The following is a 13,878-nucleotide window of genomic DNA, read 5'->3' on the forward strand; positions in this document are numbered from 1 at the left end:
TACTTCTAAAAGGATTTGTTCCTTAAACATTGACATTCCTTTGAATCTTTCCATATGAGCTGTCTCCCCTTGCTGTCTTTACAGTCACGTGACTCCATATTCAACACAGCCATAGTGAAGCCTCTGCAGCAGTTTACCGTCCACTCTCTTTAGTACTATTTCCACAGAGTTACTGGGTCTATTAAAAAGATCGTGAGTTTGGGCATGATGGGGCACACCATTAACCTAGCACTTAAGGCAGGGCAGGCAGATGTCAAGTTGGAGGTGAGCCTGATCTACATAGAGTTTCTTCCCAGCCAGGGCTATACCATAAGACTCTGTCATTCAACTCACATATACATACATACATACATACATACATACATACATACATACATACATGTGTGTGTGTGTGTGTGTGTGTGTGTGTGTGTGTGTGTGTGTGTGTGTGTGTGTAAATCTATCAGAAACCTTTTGGTGGTGATACATGCCTTTAATCCAACACTCTAGAGTCAGAGGCAGGCAGATCTCTGTGAGTTAGAGGGCAGCCTGGTCTACAGAGTTCCAGGGCTACACAGAGAAACTTTGTCTCAGGAAACAAAAAACTTCTATAAGACACCCACACCTAAATCTAAATTTCATCTGGCTCCTTATCAATGCATCTCTCATTTTGATTGGCAGTCAAAATCAAAAGACGGGACAACACAGGCAGAGCCCGAGGCCACCACCAGGAGAGGATTCTGGAGACACTGGTGCACCTCCATCAAATGTCTTCCCTTCTCTGGTCTTCACAAGAGGACTGAGGGCACCACTCGGCAGGCTGCTAAAGTAAGCTCTGTGCATTTGCTGTTTGGTTGGGTTGTGTTGGGTTCTTGGCTGGAGAGAAGAGTTGAGCTGCAAGCCCAGCATAAGCATCTCTAGGCGGTCAGCGTGCCCTCCAAGACAACAGCGACTCTGCCCTTCATGTCAACCCGCCCATCAGGTCGCAAGGAAATGTCCAGCTCCCCTCCTCGGCGGGAACACTGAAAGGCTAAAGAGAGCACAACCTGGTGACAACCAAGAGCATTCCCCCTGGGATTTACCACCCAGTGCAGGATTTATTGTTACCAACCCAGGACTCCTCCCAGGCCAGTTTCCAGAATGAATCCCTCCCTGTGTTCATGGCCCCTCCCACCTCCATCCCGTTCTCCTGCAGCCCCAGAGGTCCACATACAGTTGTGCACGCACTGCCTGGCCCTGTCCTTCCTGGGCCTCAGCTACTCGCTACAGCGTGCCAGCTGCCTCCCACCCACCTAAAGCTTCCTCCAGGAAGACTCAGGGATGTGGGAAGAGATGGAGGTAGAGAAGCCTTAGAAGGTGTAGCGAGGAGGCTCACACCCCCACCTTCCCCCACTCACCTCTTCCACCCCCACCCTCACCTCTACCACCCATGCCTCTTCTCTACTCAGAAATGTCACAGGGAGTTTGTTTTTTCGTAGTAAGCTAAGGCAACCACAAGGCCAGGTGCACAAGAGAGGCACAGCCTCAGCCTTCCGGGAGCTCCATACTCAGCTGGTCGTCAGACCCACCGAGGACAGAGAACAAACACCACAGAGACTTAGCCCTCCTCCCTTCAGAGAGATCGTATCCCTAGGGCTCAGAGCTCTACTTTGATGGTGAGCATTTGTTGTTTGGTTGGTTTGGATTGGGTCCCACTGGAGCTCCTTCCTGTGCACCTGAGTCTTACGTCTCTCCTGGGGACTGGACCTTCAGGAGACCGAGGTCCACTCTAGCCATCCTGAACTCCACAGTCCTGAACTCCACAGCAGGGCTGTGTCTCAAGAAGCCGAGAGCGGGGGCCATGACTCTGTGGCATCCCATTTGCCAAGCATTGGAAGGTCAAACACTCAGAGAGAAGGCGAGAAAGGGCAGAGAAGCTTTCTTACCTCGCATTTCTTTCTTCCCCAGCTCCTTAGACCAGTAGGGGCCAAGAAGAGTGTGGGTGGACCCTGAAAGAAGTGAGGAGCTATGAGAGCAGGCCCAAATGTATCAGCAAGTAACCTTAGATCCTACGTCAAGGTGGCCCACAGAACAGTGTGGAGTGAGGTAAGGGGAGAGAGAAGTTTATGAATAAACTTTTCCTAAGGACCTGTCAAATCTGTCTCGCTCTCTCTGAACCTTTGACAGGGCTATTTTTTATTTGTTTCTTTGTGTTTTCTCTTTTGAGATGGTCTTATGTAGCACAGGCTATCCTGCAACTAGCCGAGGCTAATCTCGAACTTCTTTTCCTTGTGCCGTAACCTCCCAAATGCTCCTTGACATATGTACCACCATGCCAGACAGGACAGTGGGTTTCAATGCTTGTCTGCTTGCCCATGGTCAAACCAAGGCCTTCACGTGAAAGTGTCTATATCTTTCAGGGAGCGTAACTCCATCCTCCTGTTGTGTAAATGTAAATGGCAGGAAAAGAGGAAAAAGATAACAGGCAACCATTTCAGGGCTTTGGGGACTCTAAGCACATTCTCTTATTTTTTTTTTTTTAAGATTTCATTTTATGTATGTGAGTACACTGTCGCTGTCTTCAGACACACCAGAAGACAGCATCAGATCCCCATTACAGATGGTTGTAAGACACCATGTGGTTGCTAGGAATTGAACTCAGGACCTCTGGAAGAATAGTGCTCTTAACTGCTAAGCCATTTTTCCAGCCCAGCCCATTCTTTTTAATTGCAGGGTTTTTTTATTTGTGTTTTCATTTCGGGAGTACTGGACCCAATACGTCACTCAAGCGCGCGCGCGCACACACACATACACACACACACACACACACACACTGCCCAGAATCCTCTGCCATGGGGAGAAGCTCACCATTCCGCATGGACACTGTGGATGTTCTCCTGAGTCTTTAGCTGTGCTTGTATGCTGAGCCTTGGATTCCTATGGTTTGTTCCTCACCAAGGACTCAGTGAGCCATCCTGGCTCTTGGCACCTGGAGTCTCTGCCTGTCTCCTTTCAACCCTGTACCTGCTTCCCCTAGCAGGCCCCTCCATCAAGCACCCCACCCTTGGCTACCTAGACCACTGTCCTCAAGGAGAATGAAAATAGAAGGCACTGCATTTCCTCCCATTTGATATCTTCCCTCTTCTTCAGATTGTACAAGGTCTGCAAATGTTGGCTCAGGTATCTAGGTACATTATTAGTAAAGGTCACTTGAAGGGTACTTTGTAGCCTCTCCCCTTGTTTCAGTGAGCAGAAAGCATAGGGGATAACTTAGCAGCCTAGGACTCCGCTTGGCCTGAGCTATGCACACACCTCTCTCTGTCCCACCTCCTCAGAGCTGGAGCTGCATCTACTCCCCTTAACACCCCCTTCATAGCATCCTATTTCTATCCGAATAAACCCTGGAACACGATCTGAGAACCACACCATGGTCAACAGGCCAGTCCAACTTAGACTAGTTTTGGGCACATGTACAATAAGGCAAACTGTCCAAAAAGTGAACTTTTAGGGAGAATCCCCTATTTATCATCTTATGCCTATGCATAATTGGTGTGTATATGATTGAAAACAGATGCACTATTACAAGCAATATGCTCAGGGAGAAAGGGCTTACATAACCCATAAACTTGCCAATCAAAACAGAAAATCTCCCCAAATTATCTCCTTAGTAACCAAACTCTTTTCTTGAACCCCATAAAAGAAAGTGTCAGGGACTGGAGAGATGGCTCAGCATTAAGAGCATTTAGTGTTCTTATGGAAGACTGAGTTCAGTTCCTAGCACCTGTCTTAGTTAGGGTTCTCTGGAGTCACAACTTATGGGTGGTCTCTATATAGTAAGAAAATTGGTTGATGATTTAACAGTCTATAGTCCAACTCTCCAACAATGATCAGCAGCAACTGTGAATGGAAGTCCAAGGATCTAGCAGTGGCTCAGTCCCAAGAGGCAGGCAAAAAGAGACTCTTCCTTTTTCCAATGTTCTTATGTAAATCTCCAGCAGAAGGTGTGTACCGGGCTGGAGAGATGGCTCAGCGGTTAAGAGCACCCGACTGCTCTTCCAGAGGACCTGAGTTCAATTCCCAGCAACCACATGGTGGCCCACAACCATCTGTAATGAGAACTGAATCCCTCTTCTTGTGTTTCTGAAGACAGCTACAGTGTACTTATATATAATAAATGAATAAATAAATCTTTAAAAAAAAAAAAAAAAAAGGTGTGTACCAACACACCTAGGTCTGGGACTTGCTTTGTCCCAGGTGACCTTGAACTCAGAAATCTCCTTGCCTTGAGCTCCTGGGATTCACAGCCACTTTGCCTCAAGGCCTCCATACCAAGATCCAGGTCAGAAACTTGTGTCTCCCAGCCTCAAGATCAGGATCAAAGGTGAGCCTTCCAGTTCTGGGTTGTAGTTCATTCCAGATACAGTCAAGTTGACAACCAGGCATAGGCACTATAGCACCCATACTGAACAGTTTACAACTACGGGACACTCCATCTCCACGTGTTACAGCGCTATCTACTGGCTTCTGGGGATACTACACATACAAGAGCACAGACAGACACAGACATACAAACATACATGTACATTCCAAGCCATAGTTGGACCCCTCCGTGGTGTTTGCTTATATAGCTCACTATCTTGACAGTGCGTCCTTTCCTGTTCTTTACTACTGCTCTAAAGAAACCTCCCTCACTACTTTGTAATCTCTCTGGGCTTTTATTTCAATTCTTTGAGTAAGACTACAAGCACCTGGTTATACCCAGCCCAGACTCTGACCATAAGTAACGCCAAGGGAGGAGTACCTGTTACCGGGTCTTCAGGCACACCAAACCAAGGCGCAAAGTATCTGGAGTAGAAGTCATACGGGATCGTCTGCCCCCCAGACTCTCCTTTGACAGTGAGGATGAGGCCTTTCACCTTCCCTGTCTTCTCAATCCCAGGCAGAGGCTCTGTGTTCACCTTCAGGCTCTCTAGAAAGGACCTTGGGCACAGACAGGATGGGTTAGGAATAAGCATCTCCACACCACCCTACATACAAGGGGGAAGAGGCTGGACTGCACCCAGATGGCTCAGCAGAGGGAAAGGAGAGCCTGCCTTGACTTCTACCCATGGGAAAGAGCGTGGCTGGGCCAAGCAAGCATAGTAGTGGGTGTCTCTGATCCTAGCACTCTGGTGGCAGAGGCAGGTGGATCTCTGTGAGTTTGAGGCCAGCCTGATCTACAGAGTGAGTTCCAGGCTAGCAGGAGCTACATGGGGAGACCCTGTCTCAAAGGAGAGAAGAAAAAGGAAGGTAAGCCACGCTTTGGAGCTAGCACAGCCTGACCAAAGCAGAGTTAGAAATCTGGGTGCTGGCATGTAAATGGTCCAACGTGGTGTTTACCTGTCATAAGAATCGCTGAGCCGGACCAGGAGGTTTTTGGTATCTGGGGAGTACCGGATGTCCTGGACTAGGGTGTCACCTATGGCTGCCTGTGAATCAGACCAAAACTTCTTAGAGGCCGGTTCTTCCTCAGTTGTTGGATATTTGTCTATCGCACCAGAAGCCCTGGGCCACATTAACTGGGCAGTGATGTGTGCTTATACCAGAAAGAGAGAGAGAGAGGGAGAGAGAGAGAGAGAGAGAGAGAGAGAGAGAGAGAGAGAGAAAGAGAGAGACAGGGAGCGACAGAGACAGAGAGAGAGAGAGAGAGACAGAGACAGAGACAGAGACAGAGACAGAGAGACAGAGAGAGAGAGGCAGAGAGGTCAGGGGTTTGGGGTCAGCCTCGGCTAGTAGCAAACGTGAAGCCAGGCTGGAATGCCTGAGATCCTGCCTCAAAGAAAACAACAGAACAAAGCTGCCGAGGGCACACCTTTGACTCCAGCGCATGCACGGCAGAGGTAGGAGGCTCTTTGGGAACTCGAGGCCTATATTGTGCATATAGTGAGGTCAAGGCCAACCAGGGCTACACAGTGCTATCTGACACACCTCCAGAGACATGCCTCCATCCCCACATATAAGGAAAAATCTCTTCTGAGGTATGTGCTGTGAGCCAGGTCCACCACTGTCCCCAGGTTCCATGAGGCTCCTTCAGTTTCAGGACTCAAGGTATGGCTTAAAGACAGCTAACTTCCTGACCAACCGAAGGGCCTTTCAGGGGCTCATGTAACTTCCCCTCTGCCATCCTCGAAGCAGGCACTGTTCATCAGTGCTCAGCACATGTCCCAACACACAGCTCCATCAGGCAGGTCCACAGGACTCCAGTTTCTACCCCTCCGCCCCCCTCCCTCACCTCTCTTTCCCCTCCTTCTATTCCTGTCTGTCTCAAGTTTGAGTCAATCTAGAATCAAGTCTGAATCCCTGTGTCATTTGTCCTTCACAGTGGGAGCTCCTTGCCCACCTCATTGAGTTGGAAAAAGTAAATGAAGTAGCCGTATGTGCACCCACAACTAGAACACCCCATGTCTGATCCATATGTCAGGACCCAGGGCTGGCCCCATAATTGGAACTTGTCTTATCATGCTCTGCTCAGCAAGCCCACTATCTTTATTGATTGGAAATTCAACCCTTCATGGTCCAAAAGGTCCAAAGATGCCCGATAGCTTCCTCATCACCTCCTTCCAGCACCACCCCCCCCCAAACCCTGTCTGCCCCAAACTATCTTACTTCTGTCCCACCGTGGCGATTTTGTTGGTCATGGTTAAATCAAATGAGTCAGGTGTAATTGTACAACTTGTAACCCTAGTATTTGAGAGGCAAAAGAGGCATGGTCAAGGCTAGCCTGGGCTACGCAGTGAGGAAAGAAAGGTTCATTGGAAGCAATCAACCTTACTAAATAAACACAACACTGGCATTCTGACCTGGAATGACCTAGGCTTCCAGAGCAATACGTCCACTGGACGGGGCTATTTTATGGGATCATGTCACACCTGAGCTTCTGAACACAAACAACCGCATCGCATCACCCAGGCTCAACACAAATTCTTTTCACCAACCTTTATCAAGTCTTTAACTTCATGGAAGTCCTAGAAGGGGAACAGAGATAAAGTCATTGCCGAACAGGAGAACTGTGGGCTAAACACAGTTTGCAGCAGTAACTGCACCTGGTATCATTCTGTGAGAATACAGTAATTAGGAGCTAACCTGGGGGAAGGTTGGGTAGAGAGGAAAGTCCAGGACAATCCCGTCTTCTGCTCTTCTGGCCTTTAGTTCCCCACTCATAGTGACAAAAGTCAGGGTGCTGTTCATGTTCTCTGGACAGAGGAGGGGTCAAAGGTCAGGAAAATAAGTGTGATTGTGTTCTCTGGGGGTTCATTGCTGTTTGTCTTCTTGGAGGTGGTGGTCATATAGTGTGTGTGTGTGTGTGTGTGTGTGTGTGTGTGTGTGTGTGTGTTCCTGTAGAATGAACCCAGAGGGTCACACATGCAAGTACCTGCCACTAAGCTACTTCCCCATTCTCCTAGGTCTTTTATCTTTGACTGGCATCTCTCTTACCAGTAGGCTGGCCTTGAGTCCTCACTGTGTCCCAGGAAGTCTGTGAAGTTTTAATCCTCTCTCCTCAGCCTCCTGAACAACTGGGAATTGAGGACAATTTCACCAACCTAAACTTGTCCTCATTTGTCTCCTCTGCCCTCACGCACAAAACCATTTCACTGTTCATGATCAGATTCTATGACCTAAAAGTAAACTGTCCCCTATACTTTGTCCTTAGCTAGCTGTACTGTTGTGGGAAGAGGCATAGTTAACTGGGTCACAGGTGAAGGGTCTCACACAGGGGGGTTTAAGACGGGCACTAAGACAGATTGTCGGGGAATTACAAGTTGACTAAAAGAGTTGTTAACACTACAAGCAGACAGGCAAACAACATGGTGGCGGCTTGAGCAGAGTTAAGGCTCCAGCACCAAGGACATGGTGGGGTTCTGAAGAGAGAAAATCAGTGTCCATGTTGCAGAAGTGTATGTGTATGGGGTCTCCTTTCTACCTCTCTGAGTTTTGGGGTGGTTTCATAGCACAAGCCTTCCCAGGAAGGAGGCAGGCAAAGAGGTATGGAGCAGGATGTATGGCCACAAGGACCCTGAATTAGTATAAAATCACTCCACCAGGTGAGAGTTCCTGACACTGGAAGTCTGCTACTTAGGGATGCTCAATGTCTCAGTATCTCAGTGCCTGTCAGTATCTTGGGAGTGAAAGCACTTCTGTACCATACTGTGGTCTGAGTAGTGGCTATATTCTAACACCCTACCCTCACAAAGGGCCAAGGCCTTTGAGGATTATAACTTGGCCAACATCTGGGCCAAGGTTAGTGCTTCCTCTCTAAGTTCAGTGTTGCTAGTACAAGCCCTTAAAACCATGGACCAGGCCACCATGGCCACCACGATGGACTGTACCCCCTGAACCATATCCCCTGAAACAAGGCTCTGCTCTCTTAACTTGCCTCTGTCAGATATTCTCTTGCAGCAACAAGGAGGAAATGAGTATACCAGATTACATGGTTGAAAGGGCTTGGCTAACTCACAAGTTCGTCTCCTGCTAGGCACAGGCTCCCTCAAGAACTTAAGGGCACTTGAGTCTGTAGAAGACACTGCTGGGCCTCCTCCCGCCCTAGCTCCGCCCCCTCCTGCTCTAGCCCCTCCTCTTCCCACTCTAGCTCCTTGCACTAGTCATCTTATCCTTCAGCTCGTCTGTCTAGCATCCACTTTCCTCAACCATGAGTCACAACTTCATATGGGGCCTGGTAACTTGTTGGGAGCGATGCCCTTGAAGCCCTCCATTGTTGATGTTATTATTATGGTTAGAATTAAGTATGACTGGGTTCATGGAAAATCCCCAGCCAGCTGCAGAAGACTAATACAAATCTGGTGGTCAAGAAAAATAATAATATGATAAAGTCATCCTGCTGACTAATAGATATACAAACCTGTGACCTTTCTGACATCCTGTCAACATCAGCCGATTCCCTGACCACACGAATGTTGTGTTGTTGGCCTGCGTAAAAGTTTCTTACTTCTCCCCTCCCTCTGTTACCCATGTTATGGTATAAATTCAGTCTTGGGGAAAAATAAAATTGTCGCCTTGATCAGACTCTTGTCTTGGCGTCCTTCTTCGCATCTCTTGTCCCCCATTCTCTTGAAGGTACCTTCAGACACCTTCGCTTACAGAATGGAGATGTTGCAAACAATGTGTCAATTGTACAAGGCTTCTGAACACCCAGCAATCAAAAATTAATTCAAAATCTTATGTGTAATGAATAGAAAGTGTTTCTGGCTGTGCTCACCCATGTTGTGAGATGATCTGAGACTGTGGCATGTTATAAACTGCACCATTTCTACTGCACATACGATGTGTTCCTCTTACAGAAACATAGGTTCACTTATAGAGAGCAAAGGTGTTTCATGTTTTTCAATGGCCATTTTCAGCAAATAAGTATCAATTCAGAATCTCTTTGGATTTGTATTGCAATGTTTGATTTTATCTTTCAAGAAAACAAAAAAATTAATTTGTGCGATTGTTTTGCCTGCATGTGTGTCTGTGCGCCACGTGTGCACAGTGCCCTCAGAGGCATAGATTCCCTGGGAGTGGAGTTCCAGAGGGTATGTGAGCCGCTGTGGTTGCTGGGAACGCAGGTCCTCTGGAAGAGCAGCTGGTGCTCTTAACCACTAAGCCACTTCTCCAGCCCCTCAAATGTTTGACTTTTAAAATTACTCTTTGAGTTTTAGCTACCTGGCTGGGTGGGAAGGACACCCACTGCCAAGACAAATAATATGGGGTTCAATGCCTGAGTCCACAAAATGGAAGAAAAGAACAGATTCCTAAAAGTTATGCTCTGAGCTCCACATGTACACTGTGACATTTGTTTGTGCATACACAAAAAGTGATTAATTAATTAAAATACAATAAAAATTGCTTGAGGACTCTAAAACCCTTTTCTGTTCTCTATAGACATGGTCCATACATGGTACACAGATAAACATGCAGGCAAAACCACTTACACACATAAAAATAAATGGAAAATTGACAGGCATCTAAGAAGGAAAGTCCAGGGGATCAGAGATAAAGACAAGACAGATGGTCTCGGGAGGCCTTGCATAAGCTATGTTCTATGCCAAGCAAGCTTAATCAAGAAGTACATAACTTTATATACTAGTTCAAGGGGAGGGATGGCACAAAGCCAGCGGAAACTATCATACAATGGGATGAAGTCATCAGGGAGCTAGACAGGCAGTGCTGCACAAGGTGAACATGGTTATCTCAAGAACAACCCAGACAGAGCACACAGTAGCCTTGGGATTGACAACTGCAGCTCGTACTGTGGGAAGAGTTGGGTCATTGGGATCTAAAGTCACAGCTCTGCCAACCATATTCCAGGATTCAGAGAAGGAGCTGTGTTCCTTAAATCAGAAGCTCCATGTATCAGAGCCTCAGGGGAAGCCTTGGGTCAGTCCAGTCTTCGACAATAACAACAAAAAGTAATTGTTTTTAGTTGCTGTTTAAGGAGCTGGGTGTGGTGGCTCAAAGCTATAACAGCAGCACCAGGAGACAGAGGTCGGAAGACTGAAAAGTGTAAGTCCTGCCAGGCCCAACTACCAAGTCCCAGGCCAGAGTTAGGTAGAGAAAAGGCAGGGGGTGTGGCTCAGTTGGTAGAGTGCTTGCCTAACATGCATGGAGCTGGGAGTTTGATTCCCCAGCTCTGCAGCAAAGGTTTGTGTTAATGAAAGCCTGTGACACCCAGACTTGGGCTTGAAGGCACTAAGAGCACAAAGGAGTTCAAATCAGCCTGGAACATGAGACCCAATCTCAAAAGAAAAAACTCTGTTAAGGCCTATGTACCTGATGCCTGTATAAGAAGACATTTTAAGCTGTTACTAATGTTACAAGGAAACTTTCTCATGTGCTGTAGGTTGATGTCATTATGCAGGTGAAGGCAGACAAGACAAAAGAGACCAGCCATTGGACAAGAAAGAAGAGAGGCAGGACAGAGGTTTTAGAAGCGAGGGAGAAAGGAGAGAAGGAGCCGGAACTGGGAGAACATGGCAACAGATGTTAATGTTATTCTCTGCACATAGATACAGGTTGTTATGACTATTTTTTTTCTTTCTTTTTTTCGGAGCTGGGGACCGAACCCAGGGCCTTGCACTTGCTAGGCAAGCGCTCTACCACTGAGCTAAATCCCCAACCCCATTATGACTATTTTTAATGGATGGGTGTATACAAGATTTTGTGCTGTCTAGATGAGCAAATTATATCTTATCAATTGGATCAAAGGATATTATGTGGTGTTCTTTTATGGGTGACTTAATTGTGTCCACAGTAAAAAGAGCCGTGGGATAGGTGGCCTCTTTATGAAACTGGCATGGCAGTGACCCGCCTTGGGAACTAGATGGGTAGAGAGATTGCTGCCAGGCTCAGAGAGTAGCTGTTGGCAGTGTGAGATGGAGCTTAGTGAGTGAGACATTTTGCTGACTGAAATGAAAATATCCCACAAGATGCCATGTGGCCCTACATACAGTGCTGGCACTAGCACAGGATAAAAGAAACCATTTTTTTATTTTTACCACAACAATGTGCTGTAACTACTAAAAAATTTTGTCATGCCTGAGTTGATTCCATAGTCTGTTATGCTCTGTGTTTTGGTGTTCTTGGAAGTTGATCGCAATTGAAGTCAGTTTGTATAGTTAGTCACAATAAACTTGGACCTGAACCAACCACCTGCCAGCACTTCCTGCACCCGTGTGTGATAAGCAGCGGTGGGATGGACCCCAACATAAGAGAGATACCTACACCAATATAAGAAGCCATTAGGAATATGACTTCCATTCTGAGTAGGAGTCAAGTAAAGACCTCCCTGAGAACTGACATCCTACTTGGCAGAAAGGACATATACATGGGCAACTGACATTCTGGTTGACAAGTTGGGACATAGCTAAATACCCCAACCAACGAGGACAGGATGAATGTTCAATAAAGACATGTTCCTATGGAAATCCCCAATCCCTAAATCCTGATTGGTGAAATATCTTGGCACAGATATTTAAAAGCTCTGTAGGATCCTGGCTCGAGGTCACAATCTGATAAGTCAGTTTTACAGCCTTGGTCAATCAGTCCTGGGGTGAATGCTCAATAAACTACCCCTGGCTGGCTGAGATCAGAGTTGGTATGGTTTGTTGGGCGACTCCTGGACCCCCACAAGATCAGCAGAAGACTATGTGGAGAATATCACACCTCCATTTTCCATCATTACACTATACACCAAATCCATTATGACCATGCAAATCCCTCTGCCACATGCAAATTAATTAAGGTTTTAAAGAAACTCACAGGACTAAGCCACAGTGGTACCTGCTATAATTGTAATACTTGGAAGGTGGAGACAGTAAGAACCAGAATTTCACTGTCATCTACACAAGAAACTTGATGCCAGCCTCAGCTATCTGAGGCCCTATCACCAAACAAACAACAATAAATACATAAATAAGCAAAGTCCACCTTACTTCTTTTGTGAAACAACACAGCTGCAGAAGCCAGGGTGGCGTGGCCACACAAGGGAAACTCAGCCTCTGGGGTAAACCACCTCAGTCCAAATCGGGAACCTTAGGAGGAGGAAAGGTCAAAAAAAGAAAGGAAGATCAAACCCACACAGTCAGGTTAGAAACACTTGAGCATCCTCTTCTCTAAATCATTGGTGTCGCTAACAGGCAAATCCTTCCCTACAGGGGTGAGCCTGAGGTAAAGAAACATTCTGGGGTTGGGGATTTAGCTCAGCGGTAGAGCACTTGCCTATGGCGCAAGGCCCTGGTTGATCCCCAGCTCCAAAAAAAAAAAAAAAAAAAAAAAAACATTCTGCTCTCCTGGGAAAATCCCAAGGAGTTTGATCCCCAGGATCCACATGAAGCTGTCCTTCAACCTTACACACACGCTGCAGCATGTGCATAGGTACACACACATACACACACACACACATACACACACACACACACACACACACACACACACACACACAAATAAATGTAACAAAAACTTTAAATATGTGTTTACTTTGTGTGAAGTCGTCAGTTGGTTGCAGTTTTCGGATGAAAGCTGTTTCGGAGAGGTTCATTTCCCTCGCAATATGCTGATGAGCATCTTCATCCAATGTCTTAAATAGAAAAGAAAAAAATGCCATTGAGTGTCTGGAACACAGATCTGACTTAACACAGCAGCTTATTTGACATCAAAAGTCAAATACTTAGACTTGGTATAGTGGTGCACATCTTTCATCCAGCACTTGAGAGGCAGAGGCAGGCAGATCTGAGTTGGAGACCAGCAGCCTGGTCTACAGAGTGAATTCCAGAACAGCTAAGCCTATGCAATGAGACCATGTGTTGAGAGAGAGAGAGACAGAGACAGAGACAGAGACAGAGACAGAGACACAGAGAGAGACGGGGGCAGGTTATGTTTGTGGTAATTTGAATGTAATTGGTCCCCATAGGCCCATAGGGGAGTGGCACTATTAGGAGGTGTGGCCTTGTTGGAGGAAGTGTGTTGTTGTTATAAAAATATAAAAAATAAAAAAATGCTGTCTTTTATCCCCCACTTGATCTGGCACTGCAGTACCCCCAAGATATCTACTAGATATCTTAAGTCTCAGTCAGCAAAGCCTCTCACATGCTTTGCTCCATCCCATATCACACTGCTGAAGGCCTCTCTCTGAGCCTGTTAGCAATCTCTCTACCTATCGGTTCCCAAGGCAGGTTTCCCTGCCAGAAACACACATCCCAACTCTGAGGTGGCCCAGACCAGCCGCCCCACACTCCATTACACTTAAATCTACACATGAAAGAACACATAACACAGTAACCTTTGATCCAATTGATAAGACATAATTGCCCACCTAAACATACAAAGCCCAGTACACATCCATCCCTTAACAACATTCATAACAACCTGTCAACCTGTAAAGGTACA

General features: G+C 46.7%; 1 protein-coding gene across 1 annotated transcript in view; it reads right to left on the minus strand.

Moving 5' to 3' along the window:
• Window positions 1–829: 829 nt before the first annotated feature.
• The window catches only part of LOC116887280 (phenazine biosynthesis-like domain-containing protein 2), a 52,864-nt gene continuing 39,815 nt past the window's right edge, over window positions 830–13,878 (minus strand). The window contains exons 3-10 of the mRNA XM_032888860.1: window positions 12,970–13,069; window positions 12,426–12,524; window positions 7,081–7,190; window positions 6,933–6,962; window positions 5,338–5,426; window positions 4,760–4,938; window positions 1,905–1,967; window positions 830–1,009 (exon numbers count right to left, since the gene is read on the minus strand). Coding sequence (XP_032744751.1) covers window positions 897–1,009; window positions 1,905–1,967; window positions 4,760–4,938; window positions 5,338–5,426; window positions 6,933–6,962; window positions 7,081–7,190; window positions 12,426–12,524; window positions 12,970–13,069 — 783 coding nt within the window. The 3' untranslated portion in view covers window positions 830–896. The remainder of the gene's footprint in view (window positions 1,010–1,904; window positions 1,968–4,759; window positions 4,939–5,337; window positions 5,427–6,932; window positions 6,963–7,080; window positions 7,191–12,425; window positions 12,525–12,969; window positions 13,070–13,878) is intronic.

The sequence above is a fragment of the Rattus rattus genome, chromosome 18, assembly GCF_011064425.1.
Source record: "Rattus rattus isolate New Zealand chromosome 18, Rrattus_CSIRO_v1, whole genome shotgun sequence".
Taxonomy (NCBI): domain Eukaryota; kingdom Metazoa; phylum Chordata; class Mammalia; order Rodentia; family Muridae; genus Rattus; species Rattus rattus.